At 44.4% G+C, this 20,567-nt stretch overlaps 1 protein-coding gene across 4 annotated transcripts; it reads right to left on the bottom strand.

Annotated features, from left to right (window-relative positions):
* Positions 1 to 1,174: 1,174 nt before the first annotated feature.
* LOC108064465 (ankyrin repeat and fibronectin type-III domain-containing protein 1) lies at positions 1,175 to 18,743 on the bottom strand. Of its 4 annotated transcripts, none has more exons than XM_070216524.1 (11): positions 18,497 to 18,743; positions 16,943 to 17,005; positions 8,941 to 9,182; positions 7,709 to 8,272; positions 7,497 to 7,575; positions 7,333 to 7,436; positions 7,134 to 7,271; positions 6,840 to 7,064; positions 6,164 to 6,370; positions 5,896 to 6,106; positions 1,175 to 5,833 (listed from the first exon to the last, which is right to left on the bottom strand). In XM_070216524.1, exons 2-11 carry the CDS (start codon positions 16,948 to 16,950, stop codon positions 3,364 to 3,366), a joined length of 4,248 nt encoding a protein of 1,415 aa, XP_070072625.1. In that variant the 5' UTR covers positions 16,951 to 17,005; positions 18,497 to 18,743; the 3' UTR covers positions 1,175 to 3,363. The 4 variants fall into 4 exon arrangements, with proteins under 4 accessions (XP_070072625.1, XP_070072626.1, XP_070072627.1 ...); XM_070216525.1 differs by having other exon boundaries at positions 18,503 to 18,743; XM_070216526.1 differs by lacking the exon at positions 8,941 to 9,182.
* Between the last annotated feature and the right edge of the window lie 1,824 nt (positions 18,744 to 20,567).

The raw sequence follows: 20,567 nt of genomic DNA, 5'->3' as shown, positions 1-20,567 counted from the left end.
CAAATCTAATTAAAGGCAGAAGCGTCTCGCCCGACGACCCATCCAGATCACGTGGCTGACCCACCCGGAATGGAAACAAAAAAGCCCCGCAGTTGATTAGAATATTGTATACAACGGGAGATATGTTAAATATATAACTGGTGCTTTAGATGGTATCAGTGCAACAGCTAGTGGCCATAAATCCCGCCACAATAAATGGAAATACTAACCAAAAAAATGTGGAATCTGTCCGGATGAAACAAACTAATCAGCGGGAAAAATTTACAATGCCCGTAAACGACTGGAGTGAGTCAAGATTTGAGATTTAAGATTGGAGTGAAGTGAACTGAAGTGGAGGTGAAATAGGCGGCGAGACCTGTAAGTGGGGCATTTAATTGACAAGTGGAGGAAGTCGCTGGACGAATGGATTATTGATGAGCGCGGCCCGACAGGTGGGTGCGAAAGGGAACATGTAATTTGGGGCCAAAGTTCAAGGGCCATGTGTCCGATTCGAAATGTGTGTATCTTAATAAAAGTACATGGAAACTCATATAAATAGATGGGAGTGTTGTGGCAAGAGAAACGCACAGAAAACACAAACACTAAGCGCACTTATCGCGCTGTTTCTCCCATTAGAATGACTTGTATGTTTCCAAAATCCCCCACAGAAAAAAAGAGAGAAATAGCTGGAGCTGACTCAATATAACTTGTTTGCCGATCTTTACAGCTCCGGGCTCGTTTCGTCACTAAATGGGTATCCATGCCTGCGATGACGCATCGGAATCCGAAATAAACATTGGCAACATGTTGCCCAAACAATCGGAACATTGGAAGAAGGCTCTGGAATACAATCAAACCGGCGGACACTATCTTGGCAACTGGTGAAATGTGATAGCCGCACACTTATAGCGGGCGTAATCAGCTCGTTATCGTTATTAGCTATTTTTTGCCATTTTGTAAGACAAATCGCACTGCATCAAGTGCAGGGTCGCTTGATAAGCGCTTGATCAGCCGAGCACCACACGGGGCGTATACGTAATGCGGGCTCTATAAACCACTTCCAGTATAAAATGTGACCCATCATTATGTTCCGGCTGACTTGCCCTGCATGATTTTGCACTTTCCGCTGTATATCATTAATTTATCTGGATTCCAGAACTTTCTAAACACCCTCACCCACAAGCAAAACAAGAAATTACACCATAACATTTGTTGAGTCTTTATTAAGTTAATTGAATATTCTTTGAATGCTTCGTACCCATATTATCCTTACCAAAGCTAGTTGCCCTCTTTTTGGCTCCTTACTCGGAGTGTATCGTATATATTGTAGGCCATTAACACACCAAAAATGTACACAGGTAGTCGATAATGCCGATAATGGATGTACTGACACTGAGTTACACTTGATAAGTTTCATCTTCTATATATATATGTATATCTAATTACAGGAATTGTCTGCGTTGATGTGTTTTTCATGTTCATATGCGGAAAGACTCGTTCAATGCTTTTGGTTACATTTACATTTCGCCTCTCGCATTTTCGTAGGCCATTAACAATTAGCTACAGCTACAATTAGATTGCATCGTAAAAACTAATCTCACTGGATCGCAATTCAAAATAATACTCTGTATAATTTCGCTCCATTCGAAAACCAAACGCTCTTTTCTGGGGACGGACGCTGTGTCTGACAATTGAAATCGTTTAATTGGCATTCCGAATTAACAAACTGAAACTGGCCACTCAGTTTGGATTTGGAACTAGTTTACATTCGTTGTTCGTTCGCTCGACCATTCTGGGGACCATTGAAAATTCGAATTGAGGCAATTGGGTGGCGGCAATACAAATCTGAAACCGGGCTGTGAACGCAAGGGGGTATAATATATGTTATATTGGGCATTTTCTGTGGTCAAAACTTAGCTACGTTCGTTGCTGTTCGTCGAGCCCTAGGACTGGTAAACCATAGAGTAAAAATGTATCAAAATCGTCTTAATCGCCATCTCAAAAACAAGAAATAAACGTACAAAAATCGTCTGTTGGTCGTAGACATCTTAAATAGTTCGATATCTTTGTTATGGACTCTGTGTTGCACATTCTTTAAAGTAAGTGTTCTCGTCTAGTTTCTCATAAGATTCAAAATGTATACTTTTCACGACCTGCGACTCCAATCTAAATTCGACTTGTCGTCCAATGGAAATAAGTTTAAATTGGGACATCATGAGCTTGACAATGAGACTGTTCTTTGACTACCGGTTCACAACAAACACGTGTATCTGCAGAACTTCCTCTAGTTTACTTATGGTATTTCCTATTGAGAGAGTACAGAGTAGAGTAGTTATTTATAGACACATACGGCTTCGCACATTGAGATAGCCACGTTAATAGTATGGGTTCTAAGTGGGCCAACAGTTGAGTAGATTGTGGAGTAGGATTATCAAGTGTATAGGAAGCTCGTCGAGCCAATTGCTGAGTGGAGTAGATAGGGTCGGACTTGGACTCGGAGATATCATTGCTACAGTTAATAAATACAAACAGTTTAATTTCAAGTTGCCTATTCTTTTTTCAACATTCAGTTGTGCCAATATATTTTTAAAAAATATTCTCCGTTTTCGTTATCATTTGTGTTGCGGTGATTTGTTTACATACTAAGCAATTGATTACAGCTAAATTATTTGTTTAATCCAAGGGAATTGCAATTTCTAAGAACACACACACATCAAAGACATCAAGAGTGACACTTAAAATGCATATTGACATTTGTTCTTTGAGTTTCGCCAACAATTTGGTTGTTTGTTTTCGTGTTCCGTATTTACCGATTTACGATTTAACATTTAGATCAAAAAATGTGCCCCTAAAAATGCCACAAAAATACAATCAAAACATTTGTTTACTAATCTACAAAAATACATACAATAAAATACATTGATGCACGCATAATATTTATATAACATACATACTACTTATGTACGGGCGTAGCCTTCTTTACTCTAGAACAACTAACAACAATCTGTTTTTGTTTAGTCCGATTCGCTTGTGTGTGTTCGTGTTTGCTTGGGTAATGTAGAATGTATAACTACTCAAAATATAATACCGTTTCAAATACAATTTTATCAGTTTGCCATTGCAGCATACATAAGTAATTCAGTCTAATTCGGGGATTGGTCAACGATCATGGCCCTGAAGAGGGTGGGAGTTGGGAATTGTGATTGGGGGAACCCAAAAACTAAAACACAACAAAATGTACAATATACGAAAATCCCGGATTGCAGATAAATCTCTAAAGTTTCAAAAACAAAGTGGTGAATCGTGAATATGCCGACTTTCGCCATATCTTAAATCTTAAACTTTTAAATCTCGAGAGATCTCATTCGCTAGTTATCCTGCTCTTCAGATCAAATGCGATTTCCGGTTGGAGTGCTCGATGGCCGCCAGCAACTCGTGCTTCTTGCGGACGTACAGACGCCCCTTTTTCCAGGGATTCTGCAGCTGCAACGGCTTGAAGTCATCCCGCAGGCACCGTTCCCTAGCTCCAATCACCGCCACCAGGCAAAAGTTCTCCAGCATCTCGGGTCCGTAGACGGGCCCGTTGTTTCCCTTAAGCACGACGGCCATGTTGAGTTGCTTCACCACCAGGTTGATCACCTCCCGGGCCGTCGTCTTGGGTGTTACGTGCAGCTTCAGGCTGGTTCCACTGGCCAGTCCCGTATTGTAGGCGGTATACACCTGAATAATCCCCGGCGTCTGCTCGGCGTTGAGGCTGGAACAGCTGGCGGAGTCCTCTTCGCTGCTCTGCCGCGACAAGCTCTTCATCGACGAGGCCTTCGAGGTGCTGGCCACCGGCTCCTCGCCGCCCACTGCCCGCAGCTCGGCCAGGGTGCTCTTCAAATAGGGTCCTCCCTCGCGTAGATTCGCACTGGAGGATGCCTTGGTCGCTGGCTTCAGTGGCTTGTGCTCCAGATCCGTGGCGAAGGCTCCATTGCCGCTTCTTAAGGATACACTGGATCCAGCCAGATACGGAGCCGAGTTGGAGCTGTGCACCGTGATCAGGGGATTGGTCTGGGGACCGATATTGGAGCTGGTTCGCTTGCGTTGGGCAGCCACCGCCTGCGAGTGACGCAGTGCATCCGCCAAGGTGTCGTCGGATCGCGAGGGCGGAATGGCAAACACACTGTTTGTGCTATTTCCATCCGAGGCGGAATCCACGGCGGAGTAGAAGCTGCGAGACGTGTAGGTGGAGCTCATGGAGTCGCCGCTGTTCTTGCGGAAGGAAACTTCCGAGCAAATGGAGCCCGCATATTCGCTGGTGGTGGAAACTTGCAAAAGTTGCTGTTGCTGCTGTTGCGATTGCTGCTGCGGAGTAGGAACTGGTTTGGTCGCAGGTTCCACCGGCGTAATAACACTCAGCTCTAGATTCTGCTCCGATTTTGAGTGCTCCGGCTTGCGCTGCGTGGGATCCTCGTTGGTTCCCGGACCTGGCCAACTGCCCCTGCCTTGACCAGTCTTGGAGAATTTACTTTCACGAATGGGCAGCTGCAGCAGCTGTTTGCTAGTGGAACCCGCCGATGATCCAGCCACCGCTTCATCCTGCCGCTGCTGTGAAAAATCCAGGATTTCTCGCATCGCCAGCGAGGGTTGTGCATTCTTGTTCCTCGCATAGGCCACCACATCCATTAGCCAGCGCACGCTCTTCCACACAATCGTGAGGCTCGAGCTCAGCTCCTGCAGCGTGGCCAAACGCTCCTTGGCCGCCTGCAGTTCGCTGCTGGAGAAAGCCTCGCGAAGCGCATGAGTGGCCAAAGCGGTGTCCAACTCGAGGATGCAGGATAGACGGGCGTACTTTTGAATAATGGCCGGCTGATAGGTGCGCAGGTGAATCATCTCGAAGGCCTGGATACTCAGACTGGCCAGGTCATCCCGCTGCAGCAGCAACTCCGACTGGCCGGGCACGGCGCACGAGGATTCGGCGGAGGGGCAGACGACCAGGAAACTAATGTCCGGACTGTGCTCGATCACCTCCACGTCGTACAGCCGATGGGTGGTGGCATCCTTGGCCTTGATGTTCATGCTCGCGAACAGCTTGTGCATAGCATTGGTGAGATCGTACAGGAATAGCCGCTGCACCTCGGTGGTAGCTGTTCCTCCACAGGCTGAATCACCTCCTTGAGAGCTAAAGTCCAGCGGCAGGCGGAGAGGATCGCCACTGCAGCGGTGGAGCACCTGCCATTCCTCTGCAGTAATGTGACTATTCTCGCGCACCTTGCAGTGGGGCAGGACATTGGGCGTCTTCACGGGCACCACCACCTGGATCTGGTCCATGGAGCACTGCATCTTCAGGTAGCCCAGGTAGAGACCCGGCTCCAGTCGCTGCAGCGCCGCCTGCTGGTAGTGCAGCTGATCGCCAATCGAGGAGATGAGCAGCTCGTTGATGGTGTAGTCCTCGTGCAGAGCACCCAGCTTCTTCTGCAGCTTGCTGACCGGCAGCCAACGCGAGTTCAGGATGGAGACGGCCTTCTGGCTCTTCACCGACTGCACACAGGTCAGCACCACGGTGCCTTGGGCATCCCGCAGTGGTTTGTAGTACAGCTGACCCAAATCCGTGATGCCCAGCGCCGATTGCATCTGGCAGACGGCCGACAGAAGCTTGGTGCGGAAGTGAACGGCGGACGTGAGATTGCGCTCCATGTCGGAACGGAGAGACTTGACATCCTCCCAGGTGCAGGCCACCTTCATCAGCCAGTAGTAATCCATGTGCAGGGCACTGGGATAGGACTCGTCCACCTCGATGACCGGCGGAAAGTCCTCGCTGGTGACCAGAACTTTATCGTCGCAGTGGATTATGCAAGAGAAGTAAATGCCGCTGTTTCGGGATACAATAAAATGAATAACATTATACTATTTTAGTAACTCTTCATTTCATACCGTCTCAGTGTCTTTTGGAACTTGGAGGTGACCGAGAACAGCTGCTTGATGGTGGTCTTCTTCTTAGGATTGCGCCTTTGGGCGCTCGCTGGATCCAAGGTCAACTCGGAGACGTCGGCGGGTCTGGCCAGTCGCACGGCGGTGAACAGATTGTCCAGGATGCGGTGTCGGCCCACGAATCGATCCTCCCGATTGTCCAAGTCCCTCCAAGCTGTTCAAGATAAAACCAGTTAAATGGATTCTATTTTAATAAATTACTTTAACTCACTAGAGGGCACCACACTGGCGGGCACCGAAGTTCGATAGGCACCCCAGCCCTTGACATTTCCGCAGGCGGCTCTCAGGAAGTAGCGACGACCCTGGGTGAGGCCCGATATGTGGCACTGGGCGCCCATCGTGCCATGGAAGCTGATCCACTCCAGCAACTCACTCTCGCCCACAACGTTGTTGAAATCCGCGCGGGTCGACCATTGGACTGAAATATAGAAAGGTTAAATCAGGTATCGAACTAAAAGGACTGTTTACTTATTAACTTAATTATTTATCAGTTTATAAATTATATTTGCGGGGGAAATTTAATAGGTTATTTAATTTGTACACCCAAAAAAAGTCGATATGAAACGTAGATCGATTTTACATTATTTAAGATCAATTTCAATTTTATATGAGGCCAGGTAAAAAGAGTATTTCATGTAAAACGATATGGGTTTTGCATGACCTGAAATTTACATGACCATATCGATTTTACGGGCATAGGTTTTTTTTTTGGTTACAATAAAGACCTAGTCCATAAACCCCAAAACAGACACCTCACACGAGAAGGGTACAAGCACACAAACAGCGCGAATCGAGTCAAGAACCACTTCTTAACCGCAGCATGACGGCCTAACCACAATCACATGTCCCATTCCCACGAACTGCCACTTGACGTTCCTGCGGCTTACCTTTGAATTTCGTGCCAATGGCCCCCTCGAAGGGCTCTAGGATTTGGACGCTGATGGAATTGTCGCCGGTGACGTCGACGACCACCGAGGCGGGGGCATCTGGTGGCCTGGCCTGATCCCAGCCGAGCTGCAGGCGGCGCAGTCCCTTCACGCGGCGCTCCCAGATGCCGATCTGCTTCTCCACCTCGCTGCCCGTGCAGCCGGTCACCGAGGCGCTTGAATTGCCTGCCGGATTGAGATTGAGATTCTGATTAAGTGCACCCGTCCAATTGACTCGACTCGACGGCCACTCACCAATTATGATGCTCGAGATGGAGGGACGCGAGGCGAACATGGGCGGGCACAGACCCTCCGGTCCACTCAGATCGTGAATCCGCGACTCGGCGTCCTTGAGCAGGCCGTTCAGCTTGGTGCCGATGGTGTCCACGGAGACTGCGGATTGAGATTGATCGATGAAAAGAGCATTCGAGGTATAAATTGATACTAAACTCACATTGAGAGCCCTCCATGGCGCCATGCTGGAGCAGCATCCTGGTCATGGAGCGATTATTGCTGAGAACGGCCAAGTCCAAAGCGGATAGTCCGTCGTTATTGATGCTGAGAAGAAGAATTTATTAGAATATATATTCAGATTTAATATAAGGGATTCAACCTCACCTATTCACATCAACGTCGGTGGACTCTAGAATAGTCCTTGCCTTCTCCAGATGACCATGCTCCACCGCCGAGAACAGAGCTGTGAATAAATAAAGCACAATATCCAATGAGTTTTCTGTGGAAACCCTTTCCTAAGTCTAAGTAATCAACTTTTAAGCATTAGAGACAGTGGCGATGCGTGCCAGTTACTCGAATTCTTGAGTAAACCCTACCATGCAAGTGCAGATTGCTCTGCGTCAGCTTGTCCAGCTGGGCCTGGGCCAACTTCAGCTGTTTCTTGGACATTTTGCTGGCCCGCGGATGCGGTGTGTTGCCCGGGATTTTACTGCGCAGCTGTACCGGCTGCCTGTGCACCGACAGTTGTCCATTCGCCGAGGCATTCTCATCGCCCAGCGGCGGTGAATCCGGCTCCGAGGAGCCCGTCTCGTCGTGATCATCCCGCAGCTTGGCATTCTTGGGCTGCGAGTGCCGCGAAATGCAGAGCTGCGATTGGGAATTCGCCTGCGATTCGGTTCGCGAGTGCGGCAGAAGGAACTCCATTTCCTTGAGATCCTGAGAGTGGCAGGAGATGGCTGTCCGGATCTTGGCTACCGTCGCATGCTGCGTCAGCTGTTCCGACCAGCGACTGGTGGACAGCAAGGGGGCCGGGTAGTAGGTGGGGTAGTTGTCCTGGTTGTTATTATTGCCGGCACCCGCAATCGGTGGCACCACCAACTTCTCCCGCAGCCTGACACTATCGATGTCACCGTCACGTTTATCTTGCGGCAATATGTTGTCTGTGCGTATCGTGTGCGTTTGGTGTTGAATAAAAATAAATAAAGGAAATCAAATTAAATGCAAAAATGAAAATCAAATAAGGGATAAATAGAAATTAAACGCAGATGTTGTGTTGTGTGTGCAAATATTTACAATGGCAATGGACCAGTAGCACCACGTTTTGTTTCGTATGAGGGTGGATATGTAATTTAATTACAACAATTGCCGTTTCTGCTTGCGATTAATTAAATATTAAACATTAATGCCGTTCTCTCCTATTCATTGCCGCTATTATTCGATGCAATTGGGAATGCCGTTGCCGATGACCAAAGCCAATTAAATTAATTATGCGCCAACCGTTGTGGATGCAAGCCAAGTATGTGTGTTTTGTTTTAGAGCGTGTGTGTGGAGTAGTGTGTTAGGTGAGGTCTCCGTGAAGCAGCCAACCCACCTGGACCCGAATTAACGAACCAACCCGCCCACCCAGTCAGCAAAGCCAGCCACCCACCAATTCATTCGTCCAATTGACTTTAATTCCCCGCCACAGAGCAGATATATTATAGTTATATGGGTTGTTGTGTGAGCGAGAGCATTTATGATGATATGGTGTGGCTCTGTTTTTTAATTACCCCTCATGGGGGCTTCTATATACGGGTTAAGGGCAGCCAGAGAACTACCGATCTCTTACCATCGATGGCATAGTGGCTGTGGCGACGCTGCTGTTGCGCCGCTGCTGGGGAGGATGACGCCGACGATGATGCGGAGGTGGTGGCCCGATGGGGGGACACTTTCAATTGACAGAACCTGGTCAGCTCGTTGAGCGTGTGAAACGATTTCTGGCGAACGAAGACAGCCGGGGAGCGCAGACAGCTGCTCATCGGGAGCTTCTGCGGCATATTGGGGACTTTGGTGCTATCGCTTGGGTAGCATCTGCAAGAGCACACAACATTAACGACCCGAATTTGGCCATGGATTAAGCCAGTCTTTGCTGTGTATGTGTGTATTCCTATCTACGTATTTATGCACACTCGTGAAATGAATATTCATCCGAATCTCCCACCCGTTTTACGGGTTTCGCCGATGGTTGTAAACAAATGGAATGCATGCCAAAGACAAATGCAAACGAGTTACTAAGAAAAATCGCTTTGTGATGTAATGATAAAGCACGGGGACAGGGATATCTGGCCTGGGAAACCCTACCCTTGCGATAGACACACAGCTGCCTTTCCTTTAGTGTGACACACACCATTCGGAATAGTTCATTGACCCACTTCCAGAGCAATAAATATCTCAAATCAAAACTTGATGGATGTGCAATAAAAGAGTTTGGCAAAACACAAACAAAGACATCAAAACATAACTGGCAGATACATAAACTTTTACTGAATCACTGTTTTAGTCGCTTTATAAGCGGGCACCAAATGTGGGTTTTATTGGCTAGAAGGAAATGCTTGAAGAAAGCTTCTTTTGTTTGCATTAAACGCTCTTTAAACGCTTTTACCGGCATATTCCTTTTCAAGGGTACGAGCATATTTTCTTTTGTTCAGCTGCATAAACTCTTTAGGAGTGTTTTTTCACTCGATTTTCACAGGAAACAACTAATTTATCACCATTTTAAGTTTTTAAACGGATTTAAAGGGGGCTTCTACAAACATTTCAGGTAGAAATGCGGCTGGTAAAATGAAATCATCTTTTCACTTTTATCGGTTTATTGTATTCATTCAAGATTTTTTTTGGTTGACGAACCGAAGGAGATTTTTTGTCAGAAATCATTTTAGCTACCTGTTTTCTAAGAAAGCCAAAACTTTAAAATTGTAGAAAGTAAAACCGAACTTGTTTTAACTCCTAATGTAACCCAACATATAACTTTAGATCGGGTACCATATTTTGCATTTAAATCACACTTCTGAGTTCGTCAAGGACTTAAAGGACACCTACGGCTGTTCAGATAGGGCATCGGCTTCCGAATAGTAGCTGTGCGCATGCGCGTCGTTCCATAGATGCCCTGCTGGGCATGTCGGGTGATATCCGCCAGCACGGAACTGGATTCCTCACCGCTCAGGGTCCTCTCCAGGTCCGAGTCCAGGGTAGCTTTTGGGGCACAGTCCGTCCGCCGGCAGTAACTCTCGGGGATCTGGAGCAACTTGCAGGCCTTCCGCGGTAAAGTGGCTCCCACTGGCAGGGTGGACATGAGCCGTTCAATGCCCAGTTCACCGTGGTCACAGGAATCCGAGTTCATTTCCCTGCTTTTCAGTGGCACAAATTCGTTCTTTCCCTTTACTTTGGTGGTCAGAACGGCCACCGCGTCCAGGTCGCCGAGCATGCGCAGTGCCTTGGCCGCCTTGCTCTTGTCCAAAGTGGCCGATCCTCGCGAGCTGCGACTGCGCATGTGCAGCTGGGTGCGCAGCTTGAAGGGAGACTGCAGCGGCAGGGCGGGACTGTGCAGCTTGTTTTTTAGCCGTCGCAGGGAGGAGCGGACGGAGTGAGAGCGGCGCAAGGCGGGCAGCGAGTCCCCGCTCTCGTTGTTCTTCTGCGGCGTCACCATATCTGCTGCTACAGCCGCCGCCCCCTGCTGATCCTTCAACTTGGCATACGAACTGAGAGCCTTGCGACGCTCCATTGGTTCACTTTTTCTCTAGTTTTTGGTTTTTTATTATGGTTTTTTTCCTAAATTAGTTTCTACGGGGAGGAATGTCCTCCGTATGGCGAGTTTTTCGGTTTTTCGATCGATCGCGGTTTTATGCCAGGATTTTCCGTTGTGCGCGTCCCGTGGTTCAAATTCAAACTGAGAGCACTTTCGGGACGTGATTGAGAAGCAAATACCCAACTCACAGGCTCTCTGGATCACCAACTCTCCCCGTTCGCATTCATCTCATGATCTCTCACCGTACAGTCGAGGTCAGACAACTAGCGTTGAAATGAAATTTCCTCAGGTAAAATTACTATACGCTTTATCGCTAATATCATACAATCTAAAATAGTATTATAATAACATTTTGCTAATCTGAACTCTGTTAACACTAAGTAACTATTTTCTTTAAAAAGCGATTAGAGTAGATAAGTCAAAACATAATGGATCACTTAATTAATTTGACTCATAACTATACCGTTTCATTAAAAGTTATTTTTATCAATCACATTGAAAAAGTTTTTTTCAGAAGTCCTTGTACTATTTTTACTCCCGCTGTTGTATTAGGAAATACTTCCTTTATAGAGGGTCGCTTAGGTAGCTGTTCTCTTGATTTGAGTTCTCTCCTTATTCTCTTACTCTCGCTCACTGAATTTCCAACGCGCTACCTACCCTCCAAATTTTATTTTCAGGAAATATCAATCTACTTGATCCCTGTTTACTGGGCTTCGCGCTTTTGGTTTAATTTTAGACGGGCGGCATTTGCATATACCTGCCTTTAAACTCGCCTAAGCCTCCGCGGTTCCCGAAAAAATCCCAAGGATGCTTTTGTTCTGTCTACATGAGGGTAAGCGGGTGTTGTAAAATCAATTATCGGGTATTTCAAGCATCGTGAGGCAAAAACAAATCCAAGGACCCTGGGAGGACGAATGCAGCAGCTCCTGCGGCTGCTGTCTTCGATTCCTGGCCCTGATTTATCGATGTCTGTCGTCGGCTGCTATAGGTGTCGTCGTCGCCCCGGGCAATGAAGACAAATGGAATAAATGAAATTTACGTCGCGTCTAGGAGTCGTCGAAAGTCAGGCCCCTGTCCCTGATTAGCCTCACAAAATGCTCCGGGGCAGCAAAATGGAAAACTAATTGGAACCCCGAAATCGAAAGACGACTCCGAGACACTGAGAGTGTGCCCTCAATCAAACCGAAACTGGTTTCATTTTTCAAATTGCTTTATTTACGTGTGTGTTTTTGTTCGATTTCCATTTGTTTGCTAATTTTAGACATTGTCCCATGTGGATGAGTGTCGCACGCTGGTTTTGGTCCACCTGTCAACAGCCACTTGGCTCCACGGAATTGCTGGGAATTAGTGGGTCTCGGAAATCATCTATTAATATTTAAACGCTTGGGCGAGGTCAGTGACGAAGGGCGTTGCGGTGACTCAGGCCAGCCTCAGATTTGTGTTTAGATTTAACTCTGGCTTCGTAAACTTATCAACAATTGATTCACCAGCGAAATGAAAACAAATACCTTTGTCATTTGTCGGCTTATGATTCTGTCTTTGTTTCTTATGGTTATCTTGTTGTATTTATAGAGAATTCAAATCATTTTTCTCGAAATCTTCACGCGAATAAGTGGGCAGTGGTTTCTGATAAATTATTCTCATATTATTTTCTTTGTCTCAAACACGAATGAGTGTTTGATGACTGAATATTATGGTATGTGTGATAACATGTTATTATCTTCGTGGAGTATATTTTTGCTACTGCTTTGTTCAGTAATTAAGTGATTTTCCATTTCGTTTAGACCTTAATTAAAGTTTTTAGGTTCAAGTTTTAATTTGGTGACTTGTTAAATTTCCCATTGAATTTTACCAATAACAAACCAAAAATATGACTGACATGGTCCCTCTTTACGAATCGGATCAGCTTAGCCCTATTTAACTGATAATATCAGAGAGTTAGGCTTTTCCCTCCCCGCTCAAATCAAACTAAACTGCCAATTGAGGGTGGGCAATAAATAAAATTTGCTGACCCATAAACTTGAAAAAAGAGAGTGACAGTAACGAAAAAAAATCTGCAGATGGGGCTCGAGGCAGGGCTGGGTGCCTTGGGCACTCGGTTTTGCAATTGCAGGATAATAAAATTTATGAAGCTACGCCGCACGAAATTGCCCAACATAAATCACGGCGAACGCTCTCGACGACAGCTTTCGAGGAGTGGGATGGATGATATGAGAGGACGGGATAGAGGTCATCCAAATCGCCCAAATCCTCCTGGGTACACAGAACAACATAATCCACTTAATAGAGTCGACAAGGGAGTCCCAATAATGGGGTTTACTGGCAGGACTCCCGGCCCCTGTCCCCGTCTTGGAAAACCCCGTAAATTATGCAGAATTAATCTTACATTCTGCGCTGTCATAATTGTCAAATCTACCACACATTTAGCAAACTTACGAGCGGCAGACAAGTTGCCAGGCAAGCAGTCAAGCGAGCGAGCAACCAAGCATTTTCGACTTAATTTAAATAAATTTGCCGCTTCCTCAATAAAAGCTGCTCGGTCTGGAGTCTCCAGTTGGAAAAGAGGAAAACGGCGGAGAGGGCAAGGCAGTGAGGCAGACGGGCGCAAACAAAAAGCATATTTTATATGTCTCTGATTTCGAGTGCAAATCGCATTATGAGGAGTTCAGCGGAAGCGCTAATTGAATTTAAGTAACCAGACCCCAAGGCATTTCTGCGGGATTCGATGGGGCGGTCGGCGGGATGAGGAGCTTTAACTTGACCTTTGTCTCTGCAATCAGCCAACGCATTTAATTCTATTGCTTTACTGTGCCAAATCACGAAACTAATGTATTCATATTAATCAGATATGCAAATTGGACCCTCGTCGCTATCACAGAGACAAAAAAAAAGAACTGGGAAAGGAAAAAAAACCCACATTCTCAGTTGAAAGCCAGCAGAAAAAGTCCAAGCCAAAATGGCAATAAACGTTTCGGCCGGGTCACTCGGACTCGCCCAACTTCCTGGCCCATTTTCCCCCGCCATCTTCCGCCTGATCCGCTGTGGAAACAAACACAAACCAATAAGCCAGCATTTAAAATTATGTAAATCCAGCGCGATTTGCACAAAGTTTTTGCCGCTGACTGTGTTTTTTTTCTGTGGAATTTCTCTTTTTTTCCCTGAGCGGGGTCAAGGCGCAAATCTGTCGTGCATAAAGGGATCTCGGTTTTTGCGTAGATATTTTTTTGGATTTTAGACTTCTGGGCCGCAAATTGAAAAGTTTATGCGGGATATGGGTGCCGTGTTCGGGAGAAGGGTGTGCACTATTAACATGGTTTAAATGCGCACACAGGAAAAGTTTCAAAATCAACGGCGAAGTTTTGTCTCACTAATTTTATAAGTCCCTTAGTCTATTGTGGTTTAATATAGTATTTATTTCAACATGCTTAGTTTTGAAAGTTATTCGTGCTGTAAAAAGTGTGGTGCGATACAGTTCACTAAAAAAAAATGTTAAATCGTTAGATACTCGTGTTACCCATTATTAAATTAACAATAACACAAAGTCATCAGTGTTGTGTTATTAACTGAAAGTTTAAATGAAGGAGAAGTTCCTAGTTTGGTAATAAAAGCCTTTTTGATTCAAGTCTGCTATTACATTTTCCACATAAAAGTTCCTAGTCAAATTCGATATTGCGTTTCTTTCGAGCTTCCCAGAATTGTACGCCTTGTAACAATTTCCGTAGAAGACCAAGTTTACCCCGAACGAGAGGCACATTTGGGTCACTCACTACCACAAGTGCGTGTCCCACTGCCTGTTCGTGTGACCTTTGAGGGCATTAAGTTCAAAAGTCGCACAAGTTTTCTCTGCGGCAGCCACAGAGCATTTGACATATGTACCGCCCATAGCCCGTAGCCCGTAGCCATTCATTTGCATTCTCTTATGTGTATCTGTATCTACGAACTCTGGATATCCGCCCGGGTGCCGTGTTTTGGGATTCCGTTTCGAATTGGGATAGAGACTGGGGCTCGCCGTGTGGGTTCTACGTGCTCATTGCGTTCTTTGACAAACGTGACAAGCGCAACTTCAATTCAGCCGTCGAAGATATGTAGGAATCACAGCTATAACGACAACGGCAAGCATTTCATTTATATTGTTTGATATAAAAGTCTTTTGATTGATTTCACTTTGCTTATCTGCTTTGTAAAGCGATTTCCATGAGAACAGCGCCTCCGCACACAGACTAGGGAATGGGCATAGCTATAGAAATGGCTTTAGGTAACTGGAGAAGAGTCTAAGGTCAGCCGGGTTAAACGCGGGAGGAGGGGGTTCCGACTCTGCCTCCGACTAAAGACCATTTTAGCTTAACAATTTGCATGACTCGTTGGTCGCGTTGTTGGAAATTCGAAAATCGATGCGAAGGCCTTTAAAGAGTTGCTCCTATTACAGGCAGAGATTCAATAAATTAGCGTTTCTTGGAACTGAATGAGTCAGGCGTGGGCGAGGTTGTTCTGGATCCGGTAGAAAAGCACTAAATGCATAACTGCTTGAAAATTGAGATATGTCATACGATGAATTAGGCAAGCTCACAGGGCTCCCCTTTGTTTTCGAATTCGAGCGCTATAAAAGCGGCTCTTATTCAAATTTCGTTACCGCACTAGTCACGCTATTCCCCCATTTAGCAAGAGGCAAACAATGTCCAGCGCCTCGAATCACACATTCTACCTTAATCATTGGGAACACACCTATGGGGCTGGGGTTTTAAACCTTATCTGCAGACATATTATACAATACACATCGACGACAACCGATATCTTCGCCTCAGCTTTTTGTTCTGTTGCTTATGTTTGCTTTTCAGCCATGAGCCGCGCAAGTTTTTGAGCTGCCAAAACCAACAAATGCGATAACTATAAGATGGCTGGAAGAAGCAGCTAGAGGCGAAGAGTCTAAAAGTAAACAAACTTAAGGAATTGGTAAAAGTTGCCAGCAATGTGCCACAACAAATTTTGCGATGAATTCTTTTTTAATCAAACATTTAAAACTTTTTAATAAGTGCACAACTCCAAATAAAATGGAATAGCAAACGCAAACATAAACTTTGGCCTGCGGGGCGTTCTTAAGTGCTCCAGGTTGGTACACCTTCCGAAACCCCCAACATTCTCCTTCAGGTAACTGTGGATCGCAGAACTTGGCTACACTGGGTAAAATTTGTTTAATAACTGCTTTCTTACAATATAAAGAAAATATAAAACTAGAACATTCTGTTTGATATGAAAATATATAACATTCAAATACTTATATTTTGAATTATTCCTAATACATACTTCCTAGATTATATTTTCGAGAGATTTTCCTCTGTGCAAAGCACCCAGAAAAACTTATTTTTCCATGCTCAAGAGCCACTAACTTTCGTTGTACACTATTTTTTTTATTTTATGGGTAAACGAAAACCGAAATATAAGAGGTGCATACGTCACTTGAACTTTATGGGCGGAAACGTGGGGGTTTTCGGGTTTGTTTTGCTAAACGGACCGAGATAGAAACAACGGCTAAAAACAACCTTTGAAATATTAATGGTCAGCGTGAACTTCAGCTCGAATTGGTTGCAAAGTGGGTGGAAAATGGGAACTCGGTGGCCTAGGAAAATTGCGTGCTGAGCCAAATTTGCAGCTGTCAACGGCAGAAAGTGCAGTAAACAAACCGCAAGGCACAACATGCATTGGGAAAAGCAGAGGAAAACGACGAAAAACTTGGCTGAAAAGAGATTTTATTTTTATGGTGACGGGTTTTTTCCGACTAACAGATGAAACATTTTCCTTTTCAGACGCCGACAACTTTGACTTTCCTGCGGTGTGAATAAACCTTGGTTAACAAAAGCCAAGACAACGCAAAAATGTTGCAATAGTTCAAGTTTTTCATGTCGTTGCATATTTCTACCCCCAATTCCCCACCCCCTGCCCACCCTCGGAAAACAACAACAAAGTAAGAGGCTGCCTTTGTGTAAAAGTGTGTGTTCGCTTTGGTTGTGTGTGTGTTAAAGGTGAAGTATATTCGTGTGCGTGAGCTTACCTGTTCATTGTGCGGGGAGCGTACTTAAAATTGCAGCACAAACCACTTTAATGAAAACGTCGACTGTGAAAACAACACAACAAATGAGACAACAACAAAGATCAGTGGGCTTGCAAAAAGCTTTTTACAGTTGCAATTCCTTACGGCTGTGTGAGTGCGAGCGAGAGAGAGGTGTACACAGAAAGAAAATGGTATCACGTTGAAAGGCGCGTCATTTTAAATAGGGATTGGTAATTCATTCGTCGTAATGTTTTGTATAATAATATTTTTAATTATTAAAAAACTAATAAAATAACAAAAATTGAAAGCCTGCCTAATAGGCAGTGCCTATGAATTATTAATTTGTTTGTTATACCCGTTACTCGTAGAGTAAAAGGGTATACTAGATTCGTGCAAAAGTATGTAACAGGTAGAAGGAAGCGTTTCCGACCCCATAAAGTATATATATTCTTGATCAGGATCACTAGCCGAGTCGATCTAGCCATGTCCGTCTGTCCGTCTGTCCGTCTGTCTGTCTGTCCGTCTGTCCGTATGAACGCTGAGATCTCGGAAACTATAGAAGCTAGAAGATTGGCATTTTGCATGCAGATTCTAGGAATTCCTACGCAGCGCAAGTTTGTTTCAAAATGGTGCCACGCCCCCTCTAACGCCCACCATCGCTTATATACGATTTTAAAAATTTTAATATTTTGGAAAAGTAAAAATGCAGTTTTATTGTGTTTATCAATACCTATCGAAATGTAGAAGAAATTTTTCAAATCGGACCATTCGTTAAAAAGTTATGCGTGATCAACGTTTTCTATCTCTATCTCCATCTCCCTCGCACTCCCTTTACCTGAGTAACGGGTATCTGATAGTCGGGGCACCCGACTATAACGTTCCCTCTTGTTTTATTGTTATTTACTTCAGCTAATTTAAATAGTTCTGGTAATTTTTTCAAAAGGGTTTAGTTAATTTATCGATAATAGATGCAATATTTTCTTTCTGTGTACATAATTATGTTGCATCGAAGAGGGGGCGGCAAGCAGTGAAGAAGAAGGAGACGCATCAACAGGGAGACAGTTTGATGGACACGTGAGTAAATTGCTCTCCGCATCTCTTCGTCCCTCTCTGCCGCAAAAGCAAAAGTTCACTTTCGCTGCCCCTCTCTTTCTTACGCCGGAGCAATTGTTGTTGCGGCTCCCACAAAGTTGGACATGCAATCCAATTACCGTTAGAGCCCAATTGTCTCCCAGCAAATTGCAGTTTTTACTGGCACGTAATATTTAATTAACATTGCAAATAAACACACACCGCGAATTTCTCTTTGCCCCGAGGCTATTTACTGTGTTTTTTAAATGCTGTTTTCGGTTTTACGTTACTTTTTTAAACGAAAGCGACGCCTTTAGTTTTTTGACACTTCTTAAGCAGCAGCACGCACACACTCTCCTTTTGGCTCTCTCTTTTTTTTGAGCAGGTAACACCAACAAGGTGATCTCTCTCACCTCTCACTCTCTCCCTCTCTGTCGCACACTCACACAGGGGAGCCGCAAACAGGTAGCAGCGTATACGTACACTCACACACACGCAGGCGCAGCAAGCGAAGCAGAAACAAAACGCTAAGAGACGCGTTTTTTCATTTGCACAATTTTCACAAATCCGCCACTATTCGGATTCCGGGATCTTATTCAGCACTTTCAAACAAAATAATAGATCATCCATCCAGTGGATGTGGATTCACCAATTGGAGCTCGTTGCTCTTAAAAACAGTAACGACCGAGGGGGAATTTCTTATTTGCGACGCCGACGCGCGCTCTCTGCTCAGAAGACGATCGTTGACTGAAAACGCTGAGAGAAATCGAAGTCAGTTGTTGCGCCTGCGATCGTGATCGTGGGGAACTACCGTTGTTGTCTGCCGTCGGCGGCGTCGCAGTCGACGTCGGCGTCGACGTCAGCGTTGGCGTTGGCCGTTAATGGTCAGCGCTTCACAGTTAATAGCAGTGTTGCCAAGAAAAACCGCCGAAGAGGCTTCAAAGTTTATACTCATACGCACTGTTGGCTTTGATCAAAAAGTTTTCTTACTCCGGGTGAGGTACACTTGCCAGAAAAAGTATGCGTACAAATATTTTCCGCAACTTTAGAGCTTAAAAAACGTCTTTAAAAAAATTCGTAAAAATGTCATTTTAATTTTAACATTTAGTACACATATTAAGCTTTAATTTGACGTAACTTATTAATTTCTAGCACCTTTACTTTTCCTAATATAAATAAAAATGTACAAATTGGCCGGATTTCGCATCAGAAAAAGTATGCGTACAAATGCATATGGTATTAGAAAAAGCATTATTTTGGGCAAAGTACGTCGAGTTTAGTACGGAGTTTGATACCCTTTATGTTTTATAACTTCAGTCTACATATTCGTCATCGATTGGACCAATGTCCTTGCATCCATCGCCGTTATTTGATTCCATTCCTCGACATTGAGTTTTTTCAGGATATCCTTGGATGCAAGGGTGTGAAGGCGAGTCCTGCCCTCCAGGACATCACAAAAATGCTTTACGGGATTGATATATACTATTTTGATGGCGAATGTAGCTGTTTTACACATAAAAGCTTTGTTTTGTGGGCGCAATGTTTAGGTTCGTTGTCCTCTTGGTACCAAAAGTCCTTTTCGAGTCCCACTTTCAGGACGCTTTAATTTCTTGTCTTAAAGTGCATAAAACAACCAACAAAATGAGGTATCGTTTATTAAAATCGGTCAACAACTTAACGAGAAATGGCTAGCCATATAACCAAACAAACAACTGCTTTGGCGTAATGCACGAATTTCATACGAATTTCAAAAAAAACTAACCTTCTATCTAAATAAGAAAGTTTTTATACCCATTTCTCGTTAAGTTGTTGATTTTAATAAACGATACCTCATTTTGTTGGTTGTTTTATGCACTTTAAGACAAGAAATTAAAGCGTCCTGAAAGTGGGACTCGAAAAGGACTTTTGGTACCAAGAGGACAACGAACCTAAACATTGCGCCCACAAAACAAAGCTTTTATGTGTAAAACAGCTACATTCGCCATCAAAATAGTATATATCAATCCCGTAAAGCATTTTTGTGATGTCCTGGAGGGCAGGACTCGCCTTCACACCCTTGCATCCAAGGATATCCTGAAAAAACTCAATGTCGAGGAATGGAATCAAATAACGGCGATGGATGCAAGGACATTGGTCCAATCGATGACGAATATGTAGACTGAAGTTATAAAACATAAAGGGTATCAAACTCCGTACTAAACTCGACGTACTTTGCCCAAAATAATGCTTTTTCTAATACCATATGCATTTGTACGCATACTTTTTCTGATGCGAAATCCGGCCAATTTGTACATTTTTATTTATATTAGGAAAAGTAAAGGTGCTAGAAATTAATAAGTTACGTCAAATTAAAGCTTAATATGTGTACTAAATGTTAAAATTAAAATGACATTTTTACGAATTTTTTTAAAGACGTTTTTTAAGCTCTAAAGTTGCGGAAAATATTTGTACGCATACTTTTTCTGGCAAGTGTATGTACATTTGAACCACACATTTGCTTACTCTCCCTGTTTTAAACAAAATATTACAACGAAATACATAATTTGACAACAAA

This window comes from Drosophila takahashii, chromosome 3R (genome assembly GCF_030179915.1).
Source record: "Drosophila takahashii strain IR98-3 E-12201 chromosome 3R, DtakHiC1v2, whole genome shotgun sequence".
Classification (NCBI taxonomy): Eukaryota; Metazoa; Arthropoda; class Insecta; order Diptera; family Drosophilidae; genus Drosophila; species Drosophila takahashii.
This window is presented reverse-complemented; position numbering and strand designations above follow the sequence as displayed.